This window comes from Sparus aurata, chromosome 6 (assembly GCF_900880675.1).
Source record: "Sparus aurata chromosome 6, fSpaAur1.1, whole genome shotgun sequence".
Taxonomy (NCBI): domain Eukaryota; kingdom Metazoa; phylum Chordata; class Actinopteri; order Spariformes; family Sparidae; genus Sparus; species Sparus aurata.
This window is the reverse complement of record NC_044192.1, coordinates 31,421,016-31,434,480: the sequence shown is the minus strand read 5'-3', so window position 1 is coordinate 31,434,480 and position 13,465 is coordinate 31,421,016. Positions and strand designations below refer to the sequence as shown.

The 13,465-nt window shown below is 46.0% G+C and overlaps 1 protein-coding gene across 2 annotated transcripts in view; it reads left to right on the top strand.

Annotated features, from left to right (window-relative positions):
- Positions 1 to 12,866, top strand: part of shq1 (SHQ1, H/ACA ribonucleoprotein assembly factor) — a 41,026-nt gene extending 28,160 nt beyond the window's left edge. For both annotated transcript variants that reach the window (XM_030421572.1, XM_030421573.1), the window contains exon 12: positions 9,965 to 12,866. In XM_030421572.1, coding sequence (XP_030277432.1) covers positions 9,965 to 10,607 — 643 coding nt within the window. In that variant the 3' untranslated portion in view covers positions 10,608 to 12,866. The remainder of the gene's footprint in view (positions 1 to 9,964) is intronic.
- The last annotated feature ends 599 nt before the right edge of the window (positions 12,867 to 13,465 follow it).

The following is a 13,465-nucleotide window of genomic DNA, read 5'->3' as shown; positions in this document are numbered from 1 at the left end:
TTTTACAATTACTTACACATTTCAAATGTGAGCCTGCGAGCACATTACTCAGTAATGAGCTCTGTTTTACTCTTGGCTAGAGTTCAGCCAAGTGGTGTGCTCGTCTGGAAAAAGCCCAGTTGAAAAATGTGCGCCTGATGTTGTAGGCTCAGCGCCCAGATGCAGACACGATAAAAGGTCTGCGGGGATTTAGTGCCCCCCCACACCCCCCCCCCCCCACACCCCCCCACACCCCCCCACTCCACCCCACACCCTCTCCACAAATTCTCATTTCAACATTTTTCCAGCACAAGTCTAGAATTCTGCTCTTATAAACGGTACAGATGCTGGGATCTTAATGGGTGGGAAAAATCAATATCTCGGTTTAAGGTCGGTGCGATCTTCTCTCTGAGATCAGACACACACTTGTGCTTTTAAAGGCTCTCCATCTCACGGTGTAAGCGCATGGAGCTTCCGAAGCTCTGTCAACTCGCCGAAAATCTTTATCAGACTCTCCTCAGCTGAGGGGCACCGGAGCACTGCCTCCCCTCCCCACTCCTCCTCTTCCTCTCTTTACCCCCACTGTACATCGGAGCTAAATGTCAGCTTGACTGAACATGCTGACTCCTAATACGGCCCGCATCGATCATTAAATGGATTAACCCATGCTGTCGTAGCACTGACCTGAGACGGAATTGGTACATTTCCCTCTTCTGTTTTTTTTTTCCTGTCAAGTTTTTTAGCCTCTCATATAAACTGTTGTGAAAAAGACGTTTGGATTGGTAAAACCACTTCTGTCACCTCCAACTACTTGAAAGAGCAACCAAGCATGATGCTCTTTGTTTATCCACTGTGGGTCCTTTTGGCCCTCACTCAACAGAAATTCCATTCACTTGTGGTTTCTGAAACTATGTTCTCTTGTTTGGAATATAAAATAAGTCTGAAAACAAAGCAGCACAGGAGATTCAAGTCCTATTCTTTGAGGTTTGGAACGATCGCGGTTTCCACAGACCAGCCTCGGATATCAAACATGCAGTTTGTTGTGGCAGCCTTTTGTGGCGTCTGACAAGTTTGATGACAGATCGTGTAGGCATTGTTTTCTTCAGTGCAAGATATTCCCCCTGCGCTGGATTTGTCATCCTCCGCTAAGTGAGTCGTCTGTGTGAGCGGTGCGGTAAGATGAGATGTAATCTATACCCCTGGCGCAATCCCTGTATCTTGTCACTCCTCGCAGCCGAGGAAGCAGACGCCATCAGCTGCGCATGATGGACATGGCGATTAATGGATGTTTGCTGGCTGGGGGGTTGATTTATTTAATCTTCTCGCTGTCCCACGTGCATTTCCACTCCTAAAGTTCCTCCGACTGCCCGAGACATCGGTCTCAAATTTACAACCTCGTAAAGACTTCACCGTGATTTAAGCCACAGGGCAGGCACTCCCCTTTGCTCTCGCACACAGAGTCTCAGCAGAAACCTGCGCAATGAAATCAAGAGTGCAACCTCAAAGCAAATTGCTCCTCACAGTGTCTCAGTGATCTTCTTTTTTTTTTTTTTTTTTTTTCGCCACAGTGGTCACTGTTCCAAATTTTTACACACGCTTCCTTTGTGGAAAGTGTTTAAACTTCACCCTCGCACACCCATCCAATCCTAATTATCTCCGAATTGTTAGCAGAGAGTATAATTCCAAATGGAGCAGTGGGCTCTCCAGTCCATTAGTCCCAGGGTATGCTTTTGAAGGTCCTCGGGATGCCAAAGCTCCTGCAGCGCTGCTGGACTGCAAAGAAAAAAACGAGTCGCTTCACTTTCTCTCTTTGTCGTCTTTTCCTTTATCAAAAAGCTTGGAGGGAGGCCAACGTAGATTCACAGCAGCCAGCACAGACAAAGCCTTTAAGCCTGCTGTTGTGTTGCATTACCTCAGTTAAATCAGAAGGGCTACAACTTCCTTTTTCAGCGCTGGTTCACGTGCAACCACCCACCCACCCTTAATAATTGGGTCAATTAGATTCTGGCAGACAAAAAACATGGCAGCCTTCAGATGATGTGTTCCAGGGTTTGTCTGAGAGGAGGTAAGTGAGACGATATTCTTGTATCCGTATGAAGTCATTAGTGGAAAAACGTGGTCCAGTGTGGGTTTTTTTTCTTTTGTGGAGAGAATTTGTGAGTTCTCTATAAGACGTGTGAGCTGGAAATTCACACATTGATCCAGACAATGGAAAATTGACAAGAGATGGCTTAGGGATAAACCGAGCCTCACACTGTAACAGCTGAATGGACGGACTCGGATAATTGTGAATGAGAGGTGTGAAGTGAACAGGCCCCAAAAAACATGGGTGTTGTTTTCACTGAAGAAAGGGAGTGCAAAATAAATAAAGTGAAGATAAAATGTGTTAAATGAAGGGCTGCACTATGACAGTTACAAAGGAAATTGACAAAAGTTTGCCCGAGGCTAGTTAAATGTCACATCTGGGTAGTAAATCTACACAAAACATTGTGTTGTCCGGAGCTGATGATGGAAGTAGCAAAGAGGGGAGCCAGTTCGCTCCCTTCCCACCTCTAGTAAGTAGGGGTGGGTAAAAAAAATCTACATATACCTAGATTCTTATCTTCTACGATTCATAATTGATTCACCGTCGTAAAAAAAATCAATTTTCTGAATGCTAATCAAAAACATGATATTGAGGGATCAGATAAGGCAGTGCAGCAGAACAGCTACAGCACGCACAGGCTAGAGTTTTCCTGTGGTGCAGATTTGAAAAAGGCAGTGGTTTTTCAGTATTCTTTTTATTGTAATCACTAAAACATTATCTTTGCGTGCCTTTTATTGTCAATCATTTCTAAGGTGTAACAGACTAACATTAACGGAGCCGAGCAGCGATCGGCAGTACAGAGAGAGACCAGCTGAGCAACACACACCACAGCTTTTAACAACTTAAACAGACTCTGTGGTGAAGGAAGTAACTATGCCTGATAACTACGTCTGTTTTACCTCAAATACCCTGCGCCTGTTTTGCGTCTTGTACAGCAGTGGCCCTCCCTCAATCCAGCGGTGCAGCAGAGAGGCTGCTCTCCACTGCCGGACTGTAGATGTTATAACACGCACAGCACGCCCCCTACTTTTGTTACTCACATATAGGTAGCACCATAAGATACTTTCATGTTAATTAATTCATTAATGCCATTAACATTTTTAAAATGAAAAGGCTCATTTATTTTAATCTTAACCACTTAATGGTATGGCTCTTTGAGATTGAAAACTGTAATTCATTCGAGATCGATCTGAATCGAGAATCAATACAGAGTCGAGCGGACACCGAAAAATCAGATGGATGGAATTCCAGTTGTGAGATTGCTAAAGATTGGCACCTCGACTATTGAGAGTTGTCCATGCGCAGTACCGACCGGGCACGAAAACAGCTGCGGGCGAAGACATTAAAGGTTTGAAGAGCATGCAAACATTTCAGTTATCTAGAAAACAGGAGTTGGCATGTTTGATATGCAAGAAAGTTTGTTGCTTTGCATGTATGCAAAACACATCATAAACTTAAGACTCTTTTAAATGATAAATTAAAACAATTTGTTCTGGGCAAGTAGTTGACTTTTGCTACTAGATCTCGGACCAACCCCGCAAGTGAAAAAATACTCTCATGTTGAGCCCGGCGTTGTGTATTTTCTTTTTCCTGAGGCCATCCTTATTTTTGGATAACGAGACAGCCCTCAGAAATTGCACATACTCTCTTTCTCCCTCGTCTCATTTGGCATTGTGTGTATGACAATGGCTGCTGGAGAGAGTCGGCAGCTCTGACAGCCGCTCCCCCACAGGGACAAGCATCTGTGGCTCCAACAACTGGGAAAGTCTCAGGGCGACGAGGTCAAGCATGGGGTCAACCGTGTCAGCCAAGACCTGCGGTGAAATGCCTTGAAAATGCACTTGTGCGCGGCGGCATGGTGTTAACACCCATCCCCCCCCCTGCCGAGCTCAACTGAGCAGTTCACCTCAGTGCACCTCTCTGTGCAATTGTAAAGCACAAGGCCCTTTATGCCCAGCTTTTCCTACCAGCTACTTAGCAAGATTTGTGTTTTCATTTTATTTGTTCTCAGGGGCTTTTCCTGAAGAATTTCAATGAGGTGTTGCGGGCTGTTGTTGTCTGATGCTCCCTGCGTGGAAGAAAATGGCAATGTCCTGTAGCCGAGCCTGGCAGCTCCTTGTTGCTCCCTTCCCCCCCTAACCGTACAGCTGATGTGACAACCAGATGAGTGCTGGGAAGGACTTCTCTGGAGCAACCAGGCAGCGTCACACAACTGTCAAACGCCCGTCCTGAAGGCTTTGAAATAGATAATGGAGCTGCTCTATCTGATGTTAGCCTCAGCACTGGAGGAGATCGTAGAGGCCCCGCTGGGGAGAACAAAGACACAAATGTCTTGCAGCTAACAGGGATAAGTAGTACAGATTTCCTCCCAGCATGAGGCCACTCCACTTTTTTGTCTTGTGTACACAGGCTCATCTTAAACACAGACTTTGCATAATTTCTTATTTGCATGTTTGGAGTGGCCACTCTAGTTATTACAATTGATTATAGTGAAGCGTCTTTTTTCTGTATTTGCAGCCTCAGAGCCTTGTGCATCTAATAAGATAGCAGTTGCATTGTAATTTTTTGTCACTTTTGAAGAAATCGACAAGAGATGTTAACAGTTGAAAATTAACACAGACAGACTGAATAACTATAATAATATAATTCCAGGGCTAAATATCTGAGGGATTGCATAAACCAAAAGGTGAGAGAGCAGACATTGAAATCAGATTGTGAGGAGCAGAACAGACTTCGTTGCAAAGATACCACTTTCCCTACAGCAGAGTATGAGTCAAACCTGAAAATTTTCGCTTTTCGAGCTGCAGTACAAGCTGAAACAACTTTCAGTTTCGAGCCTGAGGGCTTTGACTTCTTGAGCACAGACCAAACCAAAGCCTGCCATGTTGAAGATACTGTATGTTGATAAAAATTTCAGCTCAACTTTTAAACTGAAATGATGACGTGGGAAATACACCGCTTTGTCGGTTGAGACATTCTAAGAATTGTCTCACATTCCCTCTTATGCTTCACCAAACCCACAAAAGCCACACACACCACTTATTCAAATATCGTTCTGGACCAGGTACACCACTTCATGACAACAGGATTTCCCAACGGCACTGGCCCCCCCCAGCAGGACAATGAACAGCTAAAGGAACATGACGGAGCTTAAGGTGTTGACCTGGCATCCAAATTCCCCAGATCCCAATCTGATCGAGCATCTTTGGGGCGTGCTGGATCAAGTCAGATCCATGGAGGCCCCACCCCCAGACACACAGGACCCAAATAATTCACTTCAAATGTGCTTGACTGAATTAAAGGAGACCGTTGGGCCTTGGCAGAGGTATACGCTCTACTGAGTGCCATCTATTGTTTAAGGTTGTTTAAACAAAATGTTGGCGCAAGTTAAAATGTCGATATGAGAGTTGTTTTCCATCCAATAGTTGTCAAGACATTTTAGTTTGGACCAAAGTCCAGATTGCCATTCAGAGAGCCATATCACTAGTCCAGCTGAATGAATGTTTCCAGTGTACACTTTGGCTAAAGATTTGTGTAGTTGTTTTCTGATGAAAATAAGCAGTGTAAAACTGTACAACCTATATGTTCTGTCCCCGACCTCAGCAATGAAGTTGCTGGACTAACAGTAACCCATGTTGTAATGAACAACATCTATCTACTGTCAACAGATCATATGGTAGATCATTGTTTGAACAGTACAGTAAGTCTTTCATAGGCAGCTATAGGCGGGAACATTGGCGTGTTGAGTAAATACGTTTGTGTTTCTCATTTCTGGAATCGAAGCTCGGACCGTTCCAGTATTCAGTCGCACTGACGGATCGCATCTCCCGGCGTCAGCTTTTATCCCCCTCAGCTCCTGAATGATGCATTTTGCGAGTTGCACTGAGGAAAATCTGGTGCTCATATTACACAGATTTATGCATCTGAAGACAAGCTTTATCTGAGATGTTTTGAAGAGCACGGGCATGCTGAATGACTTGCCCTTTCAATGAACACGGGTCTGATGAAAGAAATGTCAGATTGTAATTTAGCTGGGCTCTTTTCGCAGACCCAGACACTACACACACACACACACACACACCCACCCACACACACACAAAACGCTCTCTCTTCTCATTCTCATCGAAAAGACTCGGGCAGATGGAGGCGTCTTTGTCTCGCCAGAAGTTTTCCAACCTTGAAAAAGCCACCCCTCCTCAGTTTAATGAAGGCAAGCCACAACAGCGGCGTAGTAATGACTGGATTGTGTACAACATTATCCCTCCCCCTCCTGGACGGAGCCTTTGTATTCACCGCAGGCCGAGCTTCTCCCACCACAGAGCAAAGGAGGGGAGAGAAAACAAGCGCGCCTCCCCAATACTAACTCAATAATGACTTCCCACGGGGGGAAAGAGAATACGGGGCAGTCTTTGAAGTGGCTGTTCTACAGGAGGCTCTCTTATGCCCCAGCCTCACTACAGGAAGTTCTCACGTGGGTTTTATAGAGCCAGGGACTTAAACAGGCTCCATAAAGCCTACACACATCTCATCAGCATCCAGTGAGTTTATATTAATGTCTTGATATCCTGTAGTCTCTGTGAGAAAAAGCTATTTGTCATTGTTAAAAATAGTTGTGCAGGACTTGGGGATCTCAGCTCATGTTGTGCCTGTCTTAAGATTTTGCAAACACGGAGACCACGAAATTGCCGGACACAGTTATCCAAAGAATGCGGTGGTTTCTGCTCCTCACACATAAGTCGTCTCTTCAGACAGCTTACGTGTTTGCACGATCATCTATGGAGGTTAAGCATTGCTCGTGCTAGACGACGTGTCTGCAGTTACTGTTCTTTAGTTTGCAATGCGCAGATTGATTTGGCCAGCCTGGTATATTTATGGGCTACATTGGAAAATCAGCTAACCCCTATACAGACATTAAGTGAGCAGATTAAGCGATGGAAATGTCGGTTGGTCGGTTAACCGAGTTGGATTCAGATATTGATGGTGCTCAGTGAATGTGCACTCAGTGTGCACTCTCTGGCTGCATGTGCATTTTTCTTTTTGACCTGAAGACTACTCGGATAAATTGGATATCCACGCTTCCTTCAGAATACATTTTTTGAAAGTTTTTGCCGTCCCTTAGCTGTTCATCTGGCATCATCATCATCATGTCAATATTTCTAACTGTCAGATTCTTTGGTTTCAAACCAAATACCTGCTAAAGTAATGATGATCTCAAATATTGTAATACGTTAAACTAAAAACAAACTAGTGTTTAGCCCAAAGCACTGCTGTGTCTAAGTGTGCATGTAGAGTGAAATCAGCCCTGTATTAAAACAATGCGTTGGTTTGGGCGTGTTGCTTCACGTACCAGTGAGACGTGAAGCACAGTCCAACAAGTTCACCAACTTGAATGCTTCTCATGGACAGAAATTGTTTTTATTTTGTTGCAACACTTATGTGGTAAAATGTAGAAATACAGTGCTCATGTTGCAAAGTAATCCATTTGTGTGTACGGTTTATTGAGTGCAGCTTTTGCAGACCGAAGGCCGACAAATTCAGGAGAAAGACTCCTGCACACTATCAACTTCACTTGCAGTGAAGTTGACAACAGTGTTTCGGTACTTAGACCTTCATCAGGTTATCTTTGTAATAAACTTGATTGAAAGTGAAGTGGACAGTGTGCAGGAGTGCATTTCCTGATCATGTACTGTTTATTTACAGACCAAGACAGTAACTAGTTGGATGTTGTCGCGTTGCTTTGAAGCAAAAGTGCGCCAGACGACCCTGCATTGTTTGTCTGCAGCCTTCTGTGTTGGAACACCCTCTGCACCACCAGAGTTGTCCAATTAAAGGAAAGAGATGTGTTTTTCACGCAGGGTTCAATTCAGTGCTGGTGTGGCTGCAGAGTCTTTGTCTTCTCTAAGGATAAGTCTGTCATTATTCTTTATTTTTCTTGGTGTCGTTGTTTAAAGAACGATAAATAACGTCTGATAACAGCTGGCCACGTTTGACAGGATTCGCATATTCTGCAGCCTGAGAAAAGTGGTGCATTTCAGCCGCTCTGGCAGCTCCGTGACCGAGACCGCGGGGGAAAGTTTTTCGAAAAATCTTCTACATTCTGAGCTGGCAACCTGCCCAAGTGTCGAAGCAGGAAAATTGTCTTTGGCTTCTGTTTTCAAATTCTGCCACGTTGTGACAGAGAAAACTGGCAAAAACATTCTTGGATGAAAGGTGCATGTGGGAAAGGGCATTCTGTCTCTGCACACACACACACACACACACACACACACACTCTCACACCATGCTCATACCCAGTTTCTCTTTCAGTGTACAGAGGAGATTGCGCGTCCATATGATGCAGCACAACTATAAGATCTGTTTACACAGTCCCTCCTGAGGTCTTAAATGAATGCTCAGCCCCAAACACGGCGCTTCCATAAACACACTACTCTCTCCCGAATGGGGAGCTCATTAGGCCTGCACGGTAATGAGGAGCCATCCTGGTGCTCAGCGGTGGGTTAATTGGGCCAGAGAGGGCACCAGGAGCCGAGTGTGAAAGTGTGAATGGCAGCGGAAGAGTAGGCCATACACACACACACACACACGTTCTATCCCAACCTGAATGGACATAGTCTAAATCGCAGTGACCCGCAGAGGTCACCTTGTAATCACCATGGCAATGGGGGCGGCACACACGCCCTAACCGCTCCGGGGGACGAATAGCAACCACTTAAGGTTTTGGCAGCATGGCAGACATTCCCAGTGTGAATAATGTGCAGGCGGGGGCCTCCCAACAATCTGATGGCTTTACACAAACGGGGCCTTGTAGGAGGACAGCCACCAGCAATAAAACACCCTCTCTCTCCTCGAGGAGTCCGTTGTGTCTTCTGTGGTGACACAACTATAAAAGTGAAGCTTGCAGGACCGGAGCGTTGTTTAATGCACTGCTTTATGGGGACATTCTCTTAATCTCAATCTTTGGAGACGTTCAGCTGTGGGGCTGCAGCACGGAGCCGATCTCCGTCCAGGCTTTTATTGACTGTATTGCAGTCAGACTGTGTGCACAACTGCAGTCTGTTCGGGCCATTCAGGGTCACCCTGCTTCTATTCTGCAGGATTTATTCTCACACTGTGCTTAGGTTCATTCTGTTAATTCCCTCTGCAGCCTGATTGTTGGGTGAAATAAACAGTTTAAAATTCAAATCAGACTTTGTTTTCCCTCTGTTTGGCATGCATTGAATCAGATTCGCAAGGAAATGTTGGCAGCTCGTGAAATCATTAAAAAAAGAGAGAGAGAGAGAGAGAGAGAACGTGAATGTATTCTTTAGAATCTGAAAACCACATCTTGTGTGGCATGAAAGGTCCCTCTGCTTGCTCTCATCCTCTGCAAGCCACCTCTCCCCTTCCTCTGCTGGCGCAGCCGCTCAGAATGCGGACGTGAAGGCGTGCACGTGGTGCACGTGGTGGACGGGGCGGTGGAGGAGGGGTCCGCCTCGCTCGGTAATCCCTCTCAGTCTCTTATCGCCTCTCGCAGGGAGAGCAGCGGTGGGGGAGGAGAAGAGCCCGAGCCCCGCGTATCAGCGCCGCTCATCTCCCTACATTATTAAACATCCATATTTCCATATTTCATTGAGCCCCCCATGCCTCGGCAAATCGTGGTCTACTTAGCATTCAGATGAGAATGGGATATAGTTAATGGGTATTAGATTTGTAGATGGTTATCCTGTGGCTATGTCTTTAGTGCGCAGAGCCAGTCCATCAATCAGTCGTTGCGCCGCGCTCCCTCGGGTGCCACTGATGAAGTTGTTGCTGGATGTCTCTTTTTGTCTTCCTCTTTGTGTTGTCAGACACTACATTTATTGAGGAAACAACTTTTTTTTTTTTTGGCTTTTCCAACTTTGCAACTCTTTTTCTTCACAGGTCCAAGAAGATGACAGCCTTGGCCGTGACGTTACAAAACGCCTCCCTGCGGAAAAAAGACTTGAAGCTGGATCTCGAGGAGCTAGAGGAGGCAGCGGCGATGGTGGCGGAGGAAGAAGAAGAAGAGCAGGGAGCTTCCACGAGCACTCCGATATCCCGCGGTGACAGCAGCAGCACTTCTGGTGACAGCAGCAGCAGCAGCGACTCATCTGATGAGAGTGAGGAATCTGAAGAGGAAGGCTGCACCGACTCCAACCAGGGAGGTGGAGGAGGAGGAGGAGGAGGAGGAGGAGAGATGTCTAAGGACAACCCTCCACAGTCCCATTTCAGCTCCGCTGCCTCTCCCATCCCCCAGGAGCCCACAAGCTCACTCATCTCAGCAGAGAGGAGAGTGGACGCCCTCCCCTCAGCCTCAGTAGGCTCCAGGCAGCTCATCCAGGAGCTGGGGGAGCTGAAAATCTCTCATGACTCGAGCTACAAAGCAGAAAGGAGCTGCTCAGAGCCCAGCAGCGCCGCAGCAACAACTCAAGTAACATCTGGGATGAGCAGCAGTGGGACTCTGTTAGAGCCGAGTCCTCGCAGAAACCCTCTGCTCATCGTTCAAACCCAGGAGGATCTCGATGACAGTGACTTGGTCTGCTGACAGAAACTGGTGTGGAGCCTTAAAGACACTTTTTGAACTGTTGACTCCATGTAAGTGATGTCAGAAACATGTGTTTGGTTTTCAAACAGTTAATTTCTATTTTTAGAATCTTTTTTTTTTTTTATTGCTTCTTCTTGCCTTTTGTAAAACCGCGCTTTGATTTGCAGCGCTTTAACCCTGCTCTAGAGGACAATTTTATTTACATAAAGAATGATATTTTTGAATTCAAGAGCTTGCCAAGTCTCATTAAAATCCTTATTTTGTATGTTTCTTTAACAAGCGTTAGAGGATGGAATTAGAGGCAGCGTAGCGTCTCCTGTCTTGACTCGTTTGTTATCTGACTCTTGCTCCAGCAGCTCTATATCTAGCTGCCTTACATGTTATACAAATATATTTCTACTCTCTGAACGTACGGTGTTTGATCCTGAATGAATTATATATGCTCCTTTTTAATAATTGAAAAATATTCAACAGTGTTTGTGGTCTAAATGTAGTTCACTGACATCCAACAGTGTAGAACTTCTCTTCTACTACCCACATGAAAGAATTCAGTCTATATGACCATGTTGAACTCTAATGAACAAAACGGGAACATCATTCCAGGAGACATCAACAACATCTGTCAGTATTTGTTGCTGTACATCACTCAGCCAGCGTGCCTGCTAGAGCTTCTTTTAGGGAGCTATTCTTTCCCTAATAAATAGCAGGAAAAAGCACTAACCTCTTCCTAAAGCCTCAGCATTGATTGAAGTGGAAAAGACTCTGCCGGCGCTAAACAGGGCTGCGGAGCACGCAGGAGTGATTGATTCATCTGGCATGAATGGAGGAGCGCCGTCAACACAGCTCAATATCATCGGCCGCGTCTAGCAGGCGAGAGAAAACAAACAGGGAAGCACATGTCAGGCAGATAGATGAGGGCTGCGAGCGGGGCCGCGGCGCGGGAGCCGTTTGTTTGAGAGATAAGAGCACCCCTGGGCCCGAGGCAGCCGCGAGATAGAGGAGCATGCGGCCGACAGAGGCAAGCTGACACTGACCGGCTCAGGCGCAGAGATGTGCTCATACAGTGGCAGCAGCTATTTCCAACCACACTGTAATAAAATAATTTCACTCTGTGTCCCCAGAGTGGACTTGGTGTTGATTACTGTGATTGAAGGACAGGAATGAGATTCAGAAATGACCCAAATTAGCAGAATTTGTCAGGTTTTGTGATCCTGACGGATCATAACTGGCCGAAGGAGTGATTGATCGGGCACCGCCACGGCATCGCCTCAGGCATCTTCCAAGGAGAGCTTCATCCCGCATGAACGAAGGCAGCTCAGGAGCCACCGGTGATGATGGCTCCTTATGTAGGCGCTGTCTGTAGTATTGTGTTACGAAGACGGATGGTGTTGTTAAGCACCTCCCAAGAAGAGACGACCTCCTTGCAACACCTCCTTTGGGAGCGAGCGGCATCATCGCCGTGACTGAGATGAGTTACGCAGTGAGAGTCAGCCCATTTAAAACCCCCTTCCGTTCTAGGGGACATGAGTCCAGGGACTGCGCAGCCCCCGCAGGCGGTGGTTCCCTCTCCCCGCTGGGGTTTCACATTGATTAAGTGACACGGCGCTCTGTTGCCGTTTTTCATTTTAAAGTGGCCTCCATATTCCCCCATTAGCGCAGCCGTCTCGGAGCCTGACCGGGGGATCCGCGGCCAAGCTCTGCGATTCACTGGCTTCTTCTGCAATTAATGCTCCTCGCCGACGGACATTTTTCACGAGACTGGTTTAATGACGGGAGCTGATAAATTATACAAGGCCGTAATTAATGTGATGTCTATGCTCTATTTTGACTCAGATTTGATGAATCGGGCCCTTACTCGGGTAGTGAGTGCGCCCTTTGACCCTTGTGGTTCTCAGAAAGTGGAGTAATGTGTTCGGGACTCATGTGGGCCACCGTGGTAATTAGCCCATTAGCAACAGCACATGTCTAATAAGGAAGTCTACTCGGGCTCGTGATGGATTTGCTTTTAACCAACCCACATGATGGAGACGAACGATGCAGCGATGGTCCCATACTGACCTGCAGACTTGAGATGTTGAATTGATGTTCGCTTTGTATGCATTGTCATTTGATTGTATCTCTTAATGTGTGATATTTCTTTTTCAGATAATTCCTTTTTGTATTGTTTTTTTACGTGTTGTTATCAGAACATTGCAATGCTGTATTTGGTCTTCCTTGTTTAAATAAAGGTAATGATGTTGATGATAATGATGGTCTGGACCTGGAGAATGAACAAGTGTCATCATTAAGGGACAGCTCAGGGTCACCACCAAAAAGTATACCAAGCTCACAATTTAGTAGTTGCACAACGAGAGCGAAAGTAGCCACAGAGCTCATTCTCCAACTTGGAAACAGTAGTTTGAAAATAAAAGAAGCGGGAGTAAAGCATCTAAAGCAGACTCGAGGAAGTCACTGTACCCTGCCAAGAATTAGTCTGGCACTTAAACCTTTGTCAAAACACCTGGTCACCTCGGCATCTGATCACAAGATCACAATAGTAGTGGGCTCTAGTGGTGCTGGTAGATGGGCATCGGAGTGTTTTTCCCGTTGACTGGAGCTTCATTCAGGGCAGATACGAATGTGGTGCTAATCTTCCCATTAAACTCAACGCAAGACAGAAAGCAAATTTCAAGGTTTTGCCGTTGAGGTCCACGTTCTAGTAAGCAAGAGCTCACTCGCATCTTGTGGACATGCAAAGAAAATGTGGAGCTGGAGGAAATGAGTCATAAAACCCAAGAAACTTTCGGTTTAAGTTAAGATTAAGCACTTCCAGCTCCCTCGTCTCAAAGCCAATGGGTTCTCTGATTGGGTTTTCTGGT